At 27.2% G+C, this 17,446-nt stretch overlaps 1 protein-coding gene across 1 annotated transcript in view; it reads right to left on the minus strand.

Moving 5' to 3' along the window:
* Window positions 1-1,405: 1,405 nt before the first annotated feature.
* bru3 (CUGBP Elav-like family member bruno 3) overlaps window positions 1,406-17,446 on the minus strand; it is a 95,053-nt gene continuing 79,012 nt past the window's right edge. The window contains exons 8-11 of the mRNA XM_011499027.1: window positions 15,119-15,196; window positions 7,537-7,695; window positions 1,877-2,061; window positions 1,406-1,654 (exon numbers count right to left, since the gene is read on the minus strand). Of these exons, the coding sequence (XP_011497329.1) occupies window positions 1,934-2,061; window positions 7,537-7,695; window positions 15,119-15,196 (365 nt within the window). The 3' untranslated portion in view covers window positions 1,406-1,654; window positions 1,877-1,933. The remainder of the gene's footprint in view (window positions 1,655-1,876; window positions 2,062-7,536; window positions 7,696-15,118; window positions 15,197-17,446) is intronic.

The following is a 17,446-nucleotide window of genomic DNA, read 5'->3' on the forward strand; positions in this document are numbered from 1 at the left end:
CAGTTTAAAGGAAAAATTCAGAACGAGCGTTGTTTGAATTCTTTCTTCGCCGATTCGCCGATCATGGTGAATAGTTGAGTAATCACGCACATTCACGACAGACAGATGTGATTCGTTTATAAATTAAACGGAAATACACGACACGGATTCACTGATGACATATCGAATGTTTTACGTACTCGCTCGGTGCGATAAATCGTACTGTTTTAAATAAACACATCACCTTTATTTAACTATGTATACTATATAGTGTATTCTCAGCTAATCGATAGTGAGAAAATTTAGTTGTCACGAGTGATCTTTACAAGGACTAGAATCTTAATGAACGCCAGATTTTCCACGAAAGAAGATTCCATAGCGGTTCTTCCTTCAATTCATCGTGGCATTATAAATCATATAGTATTTCCATTTTTTATCGTGGCTTTCCGCAATGTACGTATATTATCTAGAAGTGTGGATCGGATCGAAATAATTACCCCACAACATTAATTAATCATCACATGGGAGCTCTACGATTTTCTCTATTTTCTTTATAATTCCGTCTTGATTTATACCTAACCGATTAATGTGACTAGAATTAGCATAAGTGTTTTATCGGTATATACTCGTTTTTTATTTTCCCGTTTATTCAATGCTATTTGTTACTATGTATATGCTTAGTAATAATGTCACTGTTCCATGCATTTAGTGACTAGATAATAAGACGATGCAACTCAAAATCAATTATCAATGAATCAAATGAACATTGTCCCACATACAAATGTGCTTACGAGTATTACGTAGATTTAGATCTTCCATAATAGTCAGACGCAAATGTTTAGATTTTATTTTGTGTTGTATTATTACTCGTAATCGGACTTGACGTGGATTCTACAATTCGTCCCGTTGCCGCTAGATATCGTAGAGATTGTTCACTTAATTCATAGTCGCGTGACTCATTAAAGACAAAACGTTCGTGTAATGCAATCGTCACCGATTATTACATCGATTTCGGTCCAGTCTCGTTCTATATAACCTGTTCTCTTCATAGGACTTATACCTTAATAAGAACTTCCGAACGGGGCATTTCTTTTATTTTTTTGTCTTGTTTATATATTTATATATTCCGCCGTGTGTACATTTATGTATGTGCATGCAACGGCATACTTTCCTTAAAATATATCCGTACTGCTAAGCGAGAATCTCATTAACAGTTCAGACGGGAGACATAAGTTCTTCCTTCTTTTTTGCACATTATTTATTTATTATTATTAAGTATTTTGACTAGAGGTACTTCGAACGTAAAGAGCAGTATGTATTTTTTTTTAGTTCTGCAAACCTTTCGATCCTTCTTGTATCTCTTACTTAATTTTCATTATATAGTCGTTTAGTTTTATACTTGCTATTTGTTTTTTTCTTGCTCAATTTTAAAGAAATTCTTTGCTCTTTCATCATTGATGCAGTAGTTATGAGGTGTCCTATCACAGTTGTCCTCATTCTAGTAACAGTTCCTTCTTCTTGTTACTATGACCTCTATATTTTTAATCTTCTTTTAATCCTATAAAATTAACTAACTAGTATACTAGATATTTACGGTTGAAAGCGTTGTAGCAGTGGTTCAAACTCTTCATTCTTATGTCCGAGTATCCAGTGAACTCATATTTTCGTGCGATATCTGCAAAATTGCATATTTTTCATTTTATTAATATTGTTTTACTTGCGCTTTTATAATTTACATAATTATCCAATTTATATTTAAAGAAAATAATTTACTTATCACTCTAGATTTCTAGACTGCAATTTAATTTTTTCAATCTTTTAAATCAGACAAAATTCGTTTTCAATAAATGAAACAGCAGTTTAACGGTTATATTGGTAAATGGCAAGTTAAACATACTTTATAGGTTATAACATATGGCATGACCCGGCAAGCTTGTCTTGGCTCGGACGTGGGTTAGTACGGCCTGCTGGCATCCTTGGGCCTCTTTAGTTGAACTTTTAACCGTTTCATTCCTATTTGGAAGCCGTTCATCGCCTGGATAGCCGATTGTGCGCATGCCTGATTGTCGAAGGATACGAAACCTGAAACATAAGGTTTTCATCAGCATCGCCAAGTTATCAATCTGTCATTTGTCGTATTTTGGCTAATGTTAATCTTGCTAATAAGAAAGCTTTAAAGGCCTTCCATTATCTTTCCATTTGCTTTATTATGCACCTAATACTAAACTTACTTAGTAACGACAGAAGTTTTTAAAGCCATTGAAAGAATTAGACCTGAGTATAACGTAATTATAAAAGTAGTTGATCAATGAAGAAATTGTTCGCTCGAGACCTATATAACTAGTATCCTTATTACTTTCATGAAGAGTCGTTAGATATTTATCAAATTTCGTCACTTGATTATTTACCCAATATAGATATTTTCTCAAACATAAATCGGATATTTTTAGATGTGTACTTTTAAGAAAAACATCATTAAATTAATAAAGAAATTATATTATACTTTACTTTTTCACTTTTTTAGCCCTGTATACTGTCTATTATTCTGAATAATTTTCACTTTTCTATTACAACTCTAATACGGAATAGTTATTAAAAAATACGTATAATAAAATTAATAATTTATTTTTATTAATGGTATTAATATATTATATAAGAACACAATATTTGTTTTTTTATCATAAATTATAAATCATTTTATTTTATATCCCCGAATTTGTATATCTTCGAGTTTAAATACAAGAACTAAATTTCATTCACTTAGATATTTAATCAAGACTTCAAATTAATTTTTGATCCGTTATTAAACTTTAAGTGGATTGTGAATTTATTCCGATAGATAAATCATTGCTTAATTAATTATTTATTCTTCAGTTGATATATATAAAGAAGTAAATATTTAAAGCATGAATTTAAATAAAAAATCGATATCAACATAAACTATAAAACATATAGTTTCTCAAATGTAGTTTATCATGAAAATTGGAACCTATCAGATATTATACACGATTTCCTTACCTATTATCTACGCAGACGTTTTCATGCATCGAGTGACCAAAGAGGTTCAACCGTTGTTAACAACCTAAACGTGCAAAAAATAATGCTCCTAAATGAAAATCATCAGCGACTTACTGAGAATATTCGATCGCCTAGTAAAAAGTTTTAATAAACGTTTTTCATGAAAGTTCCGTCACGCGTAAGGTTTAGCGGTAACAAAGCACCTGATTGGCGGAAGTCGGAAAAAAGCCATCTCCGACCAAAGCCAATTTCCGCCGTTATTCTGAACTGGAATCCAATTTCAGTTCTGTTAACATGACGGCCGACTGCTAAAAGTCGCACAAAGATTATCGACTATCTTTCTTTATCTGCTCCTCCTTTAGCGGTCCTTTCGGCAATACAAGTTTGTTTCCCCTACCGACTTTTGCCAATTGCGGGCTATTTTCCCTACTTGAGTTTAAAAAATTATGAAAGAAAGGATTACCTGTACAGTTTTTCAGAGAAAAAGGATGATTATTATCGATGGGAATTTTAAAAGTGAACTTTGCTCGAAGCTTCCTTGAAAGATATTCTTCGGATTTAAAAGGGATAATTAAGATAGAATTTCAATAATCTTTTATCACATTTTCTATAACTTAAGAGATTCCTGAGAATAATACTTTATACGTTAAAAATACTGTAATTACTCGTTGGTAAATGGCTATATCGTACAAGTTTACTTTCAAGTATTTTACTTTCAATTGAGCTTATTGCGCTCATTGATCAATAATTTCCCATTCGGCCCAAAGATTTACTTCAACTTAAATATTTATTTATGATGTCTTTAAATGAAGTAATACAATTTATTTTATATAAATATTTATATTTAAGGAAACACTAATAACATATTGAAATAAAATTGTAAAATATTCTTTGACTGTGCAGGATTTAGTAAAAGTATTAAATTTAAATTAAATTTCTTCGACAGACTAAAAATTTATTAAAGTAGATTTTTAAATTATATACCTTTACATAATAAGTCAGAAGGATTAGTTATTCTAATTTTTATGAAAATTTATTTCTGCTTATTATTTTTCTTCTTCGGTATATAAAGTTTTATTAAAACTTTTTAATATTATTTTATGAATTCTCAATAATGAAATTAAAGAAAAAGAAATTGAAATTAATATTGAAGCGTCTTTGAAGTATAAAATAAAATATAATAGTGCTTGATTTGTATGTAATCTTAAACCGATAAATTGTTTTCTAATACTTGCGTAAATCAAACAATACCCAGACAGACAGACAGACAGACAGACAGACATACAGACAGACAGACACACACACACGGGTAGACAGACAGACACACAGGTTGACAGACAGACACACAGATACACAGGTTGACAGACAGACACACAGACAGACAGGCAGACAGACATACATACATACGGATAAATAGATAGATAGATAGATAGATAGAGAGAGAGAGAGAGAGAGAGAGAGAGAGAGAGAGAGAAAACAGAGGAGGTTTTAACAAGAGAGAGAGAGAAATCAGAGGTGGTTTTATCAACAAATTTAGATGTAACGAGCGAATGATTACAACGAGTTCTGAATAATTTACGACACCTAGGTAGCTTATAATTCTACATTGTTAAAAATGTGAAAAAATCTAAGGATATCAGCGCAGGCGCATTAACCATTTTTCTTTATATATCTTATAAAATACCTTACGATCCCTTGGCATTAGGGCTTCTAGCATGTGGCGTATTTTGAATCGTGTGATCACATAATGGGATTTTTGTAGTGGGATAGGCGATTTTTTCTTATTTTTCTCGCACGTACGTTAAAGAAGAAGGCCACATTTACCTCAGCTCTTAATCTTTGGACAATCGTGTGGGGAGATAAACTTCGGGGAGACCGAATTATGCATTTTCACCTCAGGGGCTGTTATCAAAAATACTTGCCGTAGGTTTTTCTGTATTCGGAGATAGAGCGATTTTCCTTCCAGTGAGCGAGTGTCAAACGTGTTATAGGCAAAAGTTGTTTTAAGTCAAAAATAATAAGCGCAAATAAAATTAGTTATAAGAGTGCGTAAATGGCTCCGAGTTCAAAACATTATTACATAGTCGACATCCTACTTTAAAGCAATTTTATTCTAATTTATTTTCCTAATACTTTACAACTTTAACAAATATTATAGTATATAATATAAGATTCACCTATATATAATATATTTATTGAATAGTTAAGGCATCGGAAATATTTGTTTAATGAACATTAATATATAATTACAAAATCAAAAAATTAATGACAATTCATAATATTATAGTGATATCTATATGAAAAAAAAACTGTCTATTCAACTTAAAAAATTGGAAATGATAAGTTTATAAGAACAACACTAGAATAGAAATGATTTTAGATCTAAAACTACACAAAAATAGAAATCATTTACTAGAAATTATTATTCATAATTAATAATTATTCATTTAAGCAAATTAAATTAACTTGGTTATTTTATTTCTTAAAGTATTTTATTCAAATAAATACATGGATTGAATTAGTCTACGTATAGTTTTTACCTTATTATTGATTTTTGATGTATAATCAATAAGCGAAACAACAAGACTAAAAAGCAAAATATTTTACCACCTTGAATTGTAAAACAGACAACACCAATGTACATTTAATACAAATTATATTTAACAATTAATAATCACGTTATATTGCGGCTGTAAAAATAGCAAGTAAGAGAAAAAATTATAAAAAGGCCGTGAAATTAAAACACAAATAAAATTCGTTTTTCATATCATGAATCTCATAGATAATTGCACAAACGATACTTTTTTCCCTTGGTGAAATACCACTTCGAACACATGCGAGAAAACAAATAAAAAAAAAGAAAGAGAGGAAGAAAAAAAGAAAAAAGCAAATACACGTACGATTTGATTTTTACGTACGGCGATTGATAAGCCGCATTAATATCGGCGGACTTGGATCTAATCCAGAAATGTCTGTTCTGTACACTAATAAATTTTCATTCAACTTGCAACTATTCTTTTTACGCGAGCCCCTTCCACGACGCCTACGTGCCTTTTGAGATTTATTTTACAATTGTGGATCAGTGCGAGGCAGAAAATGAAATCTTCTACTTGTAATTACCAACGGACACCACCGCAGATGATATTAATTAAAACGCGTTTTTTTTGTTTATATCTCGTCCCTTGCACTCTCTTCTTTTATTCGTTCGTATTCTTTCTTCGTTCGTGCACCTATGAGGGGCTTCTCCGAGTTATCCTTTTTCAGGCTTTGAGCTTTAGTAGAGTTTTCCTTTTTTATCTTTCGTTTGTCTTTGGCTTCATCTTTCGATTAATTGGAACGTGAAAGCTCGTAAGTTAAATTCTGAGAATGTATCTGGATTAGTGTTTTAAAAGAGGATTACATCTTTTTGAAAATGTCACTCGTAATATATGTTCCATTTCATAACTATTTTTCTGACGAAACAAAAAATTTAATGTGATATTAAAAGTTAACACCATATGATTTGAAATATTTGAATAAATATTTTTTTTATAATAAAATGTGATGCTTGCCACTACAACGGTCCTCCAATGAGGAGACTAAATAAAACATTTGTCTATTATAAATAAAAAATTTTTGCCTAAACATTCCTTATTACCAGTAGTCATTCACGACTTTAACATAATCACATTTATTTAATAATAAATTTCGCAACAGTAACACATCTATACGGTACTAACTATTATTGCTTTTACAATTATCAACTATTTAAAATTGCATCTACACAATAAATGAAAATATAAATAAATTAAGGAAATAAATTAGTTTGAAAAATAATGCCACGATTCTGATGACGGTATTGAAATTTTGTTAAATATTATAATAATTACTTAAGAATGCTTTTTATGTATTTCAAATTGATTAAAATATTGAAATTAAACTGCTGAATATTGCATTATCGTAATGTAATAACAAGTATATTACAATATAATCGCTAACGCTAAAATCGCTAATAATTCTATGGATGAAATTTAAAATTGTCATTAAATCCTTTATCATTATTATTATTTTTTGAACTTTGAAATTTGCATATAATCGTTATATTATTTTGATTTTAAAATATGAAAATTTTATAATTATTTAGAAAAAAAAATCAACACTATTTTTTTTTTCACATTGATTTCTTTGTTAATTTAACCATATTATGTAACGGAAATTAAAAAAAAAGTGATGCAATGCCATAATATAAGTTGATTAATATTGAAGAAGAGAACATTGATAGAGCTCGCATAGTAAGCTAATCATCGTGAAATATCGTAAGACTTTGTTTATATAATTCTCACCTCCAATGATTAGCTAGTTTTGAGATAAAGGTAATAAACATCCATCACTTTATAAACGCTGCACAACAAAAAAGCTTCACGAAATATTTCGGACGAATAGAACACCTTAGATATATCCTGCTACATGGGATAATCACAGCAAAGGCTCATGGAACGTAGTTCGATGGGATCGAGGTCCTGTCGGTCTTGTTTACGACAAGCACTTACGAGTACTTACCAAAGCACTTGCTCTGATTGGTGGCGCGGTCAATGAAGACCTTGGAGGAGATGACGTTCCCAAAGGGGATGAACATCTGCATGAGCTCGGAATCCCCGAACTCCTGGGGCAGGTGGTAGATAAAGAGGTTGCAGCCTTCGGGTCCTGATATAGAGCATCCTATCATATAAATCAGAGCACATCTAAACATCTAAACTTGAAGTATAATACTCAAGTTATAGAATGTTGTTTGCATTTCGTTCGTTGTGATTTTGATTTCGACTTTAAATCTTGCGATATGCCTTGCGTTCGCTAATTCTGAACGACTTGTTCCTGGCAACGCGACTTTTCATTTATTTATGCCGAGAGCCGAAAAGAGAATGATCAATGATATGAACAATGAATGTGAGAGTGAGCGAACCGCGTGATTCTCGTCGTTATTACTTTTGTTTTACCAATGACCTAAATGACTGATTGTTGAATAATGAGAGCATGAATATTTTAGGAAGCCGATCACATGTATGCATGCATTTTTCTTTCTTTTTTTTTATGAATTGGATTTTTATGAATTTTATGTAATGAATTTCACTCAAATATCATGTATTATGCTTTTAGTATTAATATCCGAAGAATTATTGTTTCAAAAAAACTATTGCATCATTTATTGGAAAACGTAACGAATAATAGATTTCAATTATATACAATATTCATAGGCATATTTACTTAATGAATTACACAGTTTTATGAAAAACCGATAAAGTGTAAAACTATATTAAAACGATATTTAAAAAAGTTTATTCTTTTTTAAAAGACAAATTTTTTCTAATTTATGTATTAATTTTTATTTATTTTACTTTCAAATAATTAAAGACATTATTTTATTAAATATTAATAAAAAATAAAAAGAATAAAAAAAAACTGTAATACATGAAAACACACATTTTAAGACTTTTAAATAGTAGCACACATTATATAATTTTTAAAGTATTAAAAAAAAAAAATCTATAAATTCTTTTAAATAAGAGTATTTTTGCAGAAATAAAAAAAATATTTTTTTTATAAAATTAGTATAAAATTCTCAAAAATCTTTATATGTTCATTTAATTTTTCTTTAACTATAGTACGATCATTCAGAGCGTCACGACGATTCGTTATAAACTCTCAATTCAAAAAAATTAACGTTGAGTATTTATACTTTCAATGTTTTACACACAATTGCTCGCACATGCGCACACACTAACACTCGCTCACATATCCTGGCATTCACACACACAACACCAGGTGTCACAAAATACGACAATGAGGGAATGGTTAGATAATGGATGAAGTATGATTGTATAATGGCAGTGAATAAATGATAAATGTTAAAATAGATGATTTTGTCGCATATAAATACAATATAAACATGTTATGAGGCATAATAGTGTAATAATAATTGAAAAATCATGAGTTACCCTCATATATAAATTATGGGTGTTAGATTAGATAATTATTTTTGATACTTTAAATTTCATTTTAATTATTTCATTTTCTTGAAACATTAATTAAAAAACTTTTCCGAATCTCCGTGTCTTTTGTAAATTATTTAAACAGCTTTTCAAATACTATAAGAAAATATTTAAACAAAGTAAACATGTATGTAAACATATATAACTTGATGTAATACATTTGATCGTATATGCTTTTACTCTACTTACACTAAAAACTAAATTAATACATTTAAGCTATGAAATAAAAAATTGTCGTATGAGAAAATTATAAACGTATATTTTTTTATTAAAATCATATATCATATATCATATAACATTTTATTTTCTAGTTTCAAGAAAAAGAAATTTATTTATAGCACGTAATACATTGCATATATAAAATGAATTTGAAGCTATTGAATGTAGATATTGAAATAAATTTAATGTACCTTCGATGTTGAAGATTAACTATTTTTTTTATCAGGCGAATAAATTTCTCGTTGAAAGAATGTAAATTCGTTTGATTATATAACTTACTAAATTCGCAATATATAAATTCCTTCAGATAATTAAGAAATTTTATTTTATGGATATACTTTCGTTAGTTTTGAATGTATGACATTAACTTGTAACATCAATTTTCATTTAATAAAATATATCAAGCTTTTTTCAATATTCTTGAAATAGTATTTGAAATAGTATTGAATTTCTTAGATTTTATTTAAAATCTTTATTATCCAGCTTATATAGCTTCAATCGATTATGTAACTCAAGTTCTGAAGAAAAGACTAGCTTCAAGTAAATTTCTAATATAAAAGAACGAGGAATAAAACATAATAAAAACAAATTTTTTCTTTTCTATATCAATGTTGTAAAAACGTGCCTATATATATATGGAGAAATACACACTAAATTAATATCACAGACGGAATACATATGAAGAAAACGAAGAGCATAAAAGTATGGTCTGAGTCAGTGACAGAATAGAGCGTGTTGCGATATTTTAAATTAAAGAGGGAAAATGAGAAAAAAGCAAGAAACATTCTTAATATTTAATTCCTGTTTCCTAATATTTTGTCAAAATACAACAATTAAAAGTATAATGTAAGCAATGCATTAGGTTTTCTTCGAAAATAATCAATCAAAGACCATTTTACTTATTTATATATACGACTTATTATATCGACAATATTTATCACTATATGTTCGTTGATATATAATTTTGAATATATATTGAATTGTCTGAATTTGGACAGAAATACTAAACAGCTACAACATCGAATGCAACGGTAATACTAAAACAATACTAAAATTACAACGATTCAATTGAATGTGAAATAATTTAATACATATAAATAGAAACATTGATGAATATTGAATATTAAACATGAAATTATTATTACAGTACAATTTTTTAAGAAAATTTAACAGAAAATTAAAATTCTAAGGCAATAATAGTCAACGTATAATATTAATATTTACTAAAGACATTAAGCAAACAAAATGAAATATTACCATGATATTTAATATATTGGACTACAATATTTAATAATTTTGTAGAGAATTATTAGTATTGTTATAATACGATATTATGCATGATTCATCTATTTCCAAAATCAGTAGAAATTACGTAGGCTTATGCATACACGAGATACACGTTATGGTGTTTTACATTGTCACTCGCATATTATAAACTTTTTTTCTGGTAAAACAGATAAAAATTGTAATGCTTATTTAATAACGGTTGAAGTTATAATTTAAATGGTTTCTTTTATCGATGATTTTAGAAGTTTTAATAAAATCTTATAAATACCGACAACTTTATGAATGATTAATATAGCATTTATAATTTACTATATGAAAATATTATGCAATTATAATAGTATCTATTGTTGGTTTATTTTATGGAAAAATTTTTAATACTCTCAATAATCAAATTATTTACACCCAATTTGATTTATTTATGCTAAACTATTAATTTTATATTTGCTGTATTTAAACATTATCAATAAAGAAATTTTTATGAAGATTTAAAAATTTTTATTACAAAAAAAAGGAATATTATATATTTCGATACTGCATTTTTATATGTAACCTATTTATACATATTATTCCCTTCAAGAATATTTTAATAATAAATAATATTTAAATCTTGATTATAATTTTTCGAAAAAATTCAATTTTGAAAGTAGCTTAATATTTTTATTTTGAATAATAGATATTTTTATAATAATTTCTATTATTTTATAGCTGTAAATGGGCTTTAATATAGAAATTGGATCGTGTGTATATCATATAAATAAATGATGGAAAAAGCACTTAATTTACTTAAATTAAAGAAATATAAAAATGCAATAAAGTAATTACATATTTTAAGAGTTCTTGAACTTTTGAATAATTTTCGTTTAAGATATATTTATTAAATATAAAGCCTATAATATTTTTTATGAAATGAAAGATATAATATAATAACAAATAATGTTAAAATTTAAACATCTATATACATACGTATATATATATATATATATATATATATATATAATATATGACCATTATTAAATTTTAATAATTATTAGTTTCAATATTTATTCGTTAAATTAAAGCATTCACCTACTATACATTTAGTATTATATACCAAATAATATTATACAACAAAAACAATATATTTTAAGTTAATAATAATGAGTTTATGTAAAAAATATAAATATTTAAATATTTCAATTTTGTTTAATTCTCATATCGAATAATCAAAATAGTTGAGTAGAAGTTAATGAATCTATGTAATAACAGTCGAAGAAATTATGTATTAATCAAAAAGGCAAATAAATGATAGAAAGAAGTCTTATTTAAATAAGGAATACAAAATATAGAATGATGATAAACACAGAGATGAGAATAAGATAAACGTTGTGCAATATTAATAGAAGATAAGTGAACAGTGGTTGATGAAAAAAAGAAAAGATCTTGTATAAAGAGGAAGAAAGTAAACTTTTCCTTTACCTTCTCGTGATGCCAGGGAACACAACATAAGGGTCGCTCGTAGTGGCAAAGTAATTAAAACTTTCGTTTTATTTGTTTTATTTCATTGTAAGGCATCGTATATTCTAATAATGGTGAGCTGTTAATTGCAATTAGGTGCGCTCGCACTCTTGCTTTCGCGGCCTTTTACTTTTTCAATTAGAAGCCCCAGTCTTTGAAATTGTGAAATCACCGCGTCTATTTGCGACCTTAAAGAGTCTCGACTTTTTTTTCTTCATCCTCATTCTTTATATCGAAGTCGTTGTGTATTTTTTTAATTGTAGCGTTTAATATAGATTAGTTCTGAACCTTTTTGTAATTTTTCTCAGCTTTGGCTGAACTGTTTCCGATTTTTTTTTTATTTAATTATTATATTAAATATCATAAGTGAAACGTGTAATTTATTGTTAAATAGTGACATTCTTTGGTATTTGAATCTACGTTTTATTTAAAATTATAATTGATGAAATTTTTCAAACGGTTAATTGTAACAGATATATGTCTTTAAATTTTACTATTATAAGAATAACAAATGAGGCTATTATAATGGATAATATTATGGAAAAGGAAATACAAAATTTCCTATTGTTGATTAAACGAGTGAGAATATATCAAATATATAATAATATATCAGATAATGTAAAGCTCGCGACAGATTAATTTTAACACTTGTTGAAAAGTCGTAATATTTTACAAGTTTAAAAAAGCATTTAAAAAGTAAAGAGAAACTTTGATTTTTATGAGTTAAGTTAGTCTTTAAACTATGTTTCAAGTTCATTCAAACAATCATTTTATCAAACAACTGTTTGAGGCAAATACTAAAAATTTCAAAGAAATGCTTAATTTATAAATTGTTACGTTAGTTCCAGAAGAGCAGAGTGGTTATCTCGTTATGCATAATGAAAGCAAAAATTAAATCAATTCATTCCAATATTAGGTTGAATTTTTTTTCTTCATAATTCAGGAGGCTATACTGAACAGTATCGAAAATGGAAAAATTTAATATATTAATTTAATTTGCTAACACAACATAGAGATAATTTATAATTTTGCAATATTTCTGTTGAATTGAAATGAATTGAATCAATATTTTATTAGTGCTGATTTTAATCACGGATACCAAATCTAAGTTTCATTAGTTGGAAAAAAAGATTCGTAAGTACTGTTGTAATAATCATGTCAAACAATTAAAATTTCGAAGTAGCAATAGAATCGTATTTTCATATAATTGTAGAGTAGAAATTTAGTGATTGTCATGCAGAAGTTGACAGCTAGAATTGTGAAGAGGAAATGAGCAGAGGAGATACATCATATTTACACTAAACTTAGGAATTTATTTTTTTTGTTCTTGTACAATGAAGAAAGTAAAAATCAAATGTAACTCTTTTTCGGATAAATTGCGATATATATTATATAAGCTAAGATTGCAAGATGTTTCTAGAAGTATGACATTCAAAGGAAGAATAGGTTTCGTAGAGAAATGTTTAAGTCACTTAAATACAGATATATATATATATATATATATATATATATAATCGTTTTATGAGTTTAATAGTAATGTATATTACATAGGAACTCATTCCTTATAAATTTGCATGAAAATGTATCGTCTATATACTGAGTTATCTATGAGCGTGAATAAGAGGATCGACATAAAAATCCTCACTTTTTCTTTTATAGTCTCTTAATTATGCAGCAACATCTATCTCTCTCAATCTTTTCCTTTCAGATTGATAAGTTCTTTAATTCACCGCTATTTGAGAGAATGATTGCATAAGAGTGGTACCAAAAATCCCTTCGTTATAACATTTAAACAATCTATTTATGAATAATTTATAATAGGAAAAATCAGTAAAGAATTAATAGATAAACGCTGACATCAGAGATAAATTTGACGAAATAATCTTCAAGGAATTTATTTAAAATTACATTCTTTAGTATTGTTAAGATCTTCTTTGGCCGAGTACTTTCTTTTAAAAGATTTTCGCTAGTTCTCATAGTCGATAATAATGTTCTTGAAAATGAGAACTAATAAGCTGCTCCCTTAATTTAAAAATAATATGCTTCTCTATCGATGATTTTGAGAAAGGAAGTGGAATACCATATCCCTAAGCTATTTTGCACTCAATATTAAAGAAGACCATTTAATGTTCACACCTCTAAATTTATATATTGTTGATCTTTTATCAATATAATTGTCATTCAATACATATTTCAATAGCTCAAATCATTTTTTTCTTAAAATATTTCACAGAATTTTACAAATTTTTATCAAATAGTAACTACTAAATATTACAAATTAGCATATAAATTATAATAATTTGTATATTTATTGAAAAATTTTTAAAACATATTTATGAAGTCTCAAGGATATTTTTCAATAAATATTATCGAATGTGCGTGAACAACGATACGCATAAAAAATATATCTCACTTATGTAGTTAGGTATACATTTAATATTTATTATGGATTATAGGATGAAAGTATCTTGATCATTTCATATTATTACTAAAGGAGAATATAATAAAACTAATTTTAATCCGACCCTTTCGATTAATTAATTTAATTTATAAACATTTTTCAAATAAAACTCAATATTGCATTAATATAAGATAACATTTATATTGTCATGAAAGTACCGAGATTTTAATCATAGAAACCCAAATTTATAGAAAATTAAAATGAATATTATATCCCTCCCCCGCCCGCGCGTACACCCGCACACACGCGCGCGCGTATATATATTTTAATACAAATAAAAAAAAACATTGTAATTTTATGTGACAATAAGCACATATAGTTCACTTCTAAAGCCAAATGGGACAGGATGACTGGATGTATATAATATGATTTATAATGATAAAAAAATTTTAAAAAATACCACATCAAGAACAACAATAAAAATACAAACGATATAAATGGAGATGTAGCTATATATAGAGATATGAGGTGCAGTGATCGATTTAACAAAGAACAATGAATATAGACACGTATAATATAATGATATATAACTAGTTAACAGTATTCGTATATACATTACATATGTACACATAGAGATATCCGGTTACATATGTATGAATATGCGATGGATTCAGATGTGTTCGTATGTACTTACCCTCCCTCTGTTGTGGTGCGACTGTTGTCATCGGCTGGGGAATGGCTTGAGGAAACTGGCCGTAGACGGCAGGATACGCTGTGGCAATAACAAGTTGACAAGATACATCATTGGTCTGTCCGTTACATTAAGTCCGGCGTCAATCAATGTCTTTCTTTTATTATTGTGCGTGCGCGATTAATAGATTGGAGTCTTACACAGGCCAAGGAGGCAAGGAGCATTTTCCAGTGTGATAGTATCAAACCGTTTTATTGTAATAATATTTATTGCTAAATTTAAACTAAATATTTAATGCTATGTATAAATTAAAAATTTATTGCTCACGAAACTATTAATACATTTTACAAACGTATTCCAACCTAAATCGCTTATTATATTCTATTTAAAAGAATTCTTTGATAGAATTTAATAGAATAATAGAATTGAATCAAATTCATCGAGAAGATCGTGGCTATTTTCTTCAGTATTGCTGGTATAAATGCATTCATGTACGTATAAATTCCATATATTAAAGAATTTATTTTTCATCAAATTTATATAATTTTTGCTTTTGTGTTAACTCGTATAAAGTTTCGATTAAGTAAGCGTTTCATATTTGTTATAGTCTATAAGCACAAGGTAGAAGTACAATGAATATATTCTCTTCAGCTTTTTCTATTTTAAAATATTACGAACCTCAATTGTTACTCTGCATTACATATGTTTAATTTAATTTGTATTATATCCAAGATAGATAACATAAATATATAAAACGTTTATCTGTGCTTTATTATCAATAGTCCATAAAATCTTACCAAACTTTACACTCAAGAACACTTAATTGCACTTCAGTAATAATATCTATGCAAATTTTGATTTTAGATAAAAGAGATGGACTATTAGCGATATTTAAAAGTACTTTTAATATTCTACTAGGAGATCTATACATTTGAAATTTTGCATTTAATGATAAATTTCTTGTACAGCTAACATCTAAGTTTAAGTGTTATTTTAATGGATTATGAAGTTTTGTATTATTGAATTTACTTTAGATAATTTTTTTTATTACATTAGTATTGTATTAATTTTGCTTATGATAAAAATGTTATTATTTAAAATAATGTAATTTACAAATAGCCGTAATTATTCAAAATTCATTCATTATAAATAATGATCAATGTTTCTAGTCTTTCAATTCAATTAAATATGAATTCAATTCAGTCCATAATTATCAAAAATTTACTATTTATACAAAATAATTAATGATTTGATTCTTTTAATTAAAGGTAAATTTGAAGGTAAATTGATTGTTAAACTGGTTATTTATATTTATCACGTATTAATTTTAGTACATTATCTAGTAGAAGTACTAATTGACGCTATAAATTTTCCATTTTGTAATAATCTGTTAGTATATATAACTAATTATTATGCTCATACATTTATTTTATTTATTGATAAAGGTATTAAATTAAAAAAATTTTTCTTGTCAGGTCTCACTCAATATTTGCTGATAAAGTGAAGTTTTATAGAAAAATAGAAAAATATAAATTGATATAAAATTTCGTTGTTTTTTTTTTTAAATTAAGTGTAATGAATTGCAGGGAAGCATTTTAATAAAGTTTTCAAGGGTTCATCAAGAAGTTAAACTACTATAGCAGTACTAATTCTCACTTCAAAATATTCACTAGAAAAGCATAATTGATTAAAATGTGTAAAATATTTAATTAAATTAAAAAAAGTAAACGTTTAAAAAAAATTTGTGTACTTTCAATTATTGTTATTTAATGTAGATATTATATTACTCATAGAACGTAGTTTTTTAGTTGTGTGTAAAATTATTAAAAATTAGCTTGTGGTTTGATTTTTTTCGAAATAACTTTTTCAATATTCTATAATAATAGATGAATTAATGTCACTTAATCATGGATTATAGAGTAACTAATTATTGATAAAATTATACAAAGAATTTGTATTATCCTAATTCATAATTATATTGAAAATGTTGATAATAGTTCTGTAATACAGTTACAATTCCTCGCTTAAACATTAAACTTAATAAAATATATATTTTAAACACCGTGTAAACCGTGTAAAATGGTATCGTGTAATATTAAAACTCAAAAAGCAATATGAAACTATTGGACAGAAATCCCGTTATTATAAACGGATCCATCGTTGTCGCATCTTTTTTCTCCCTTTATCGTATGTTGTTTATCGTTACACAAATTACATTTGCATATCAGAGTTGCCCTTTGATTTTTGCAGCCGGTCATATACGAACAGAGGATATCCAATATCAGTTCAGTCAAATGCGCGCCAGATACCATTAGAACAAGATACCAGTCA

Source organism: Ceratosolen solmsi, unplaced genomic scaffold (genome assembly GCF_000503995.2).
Source record: "Ceratosolen solmsi marchali unplaced genomic scaffold, CerSol_1.0 scaffold10, whole genome shotgun sequence".
Lineage (NCBI taxonomy): Eukaryota > Metazoa > Arthropoda > Insecta > Hymenoptera > Agaonidae > Ceratosolen > Ceratosolen solmsi.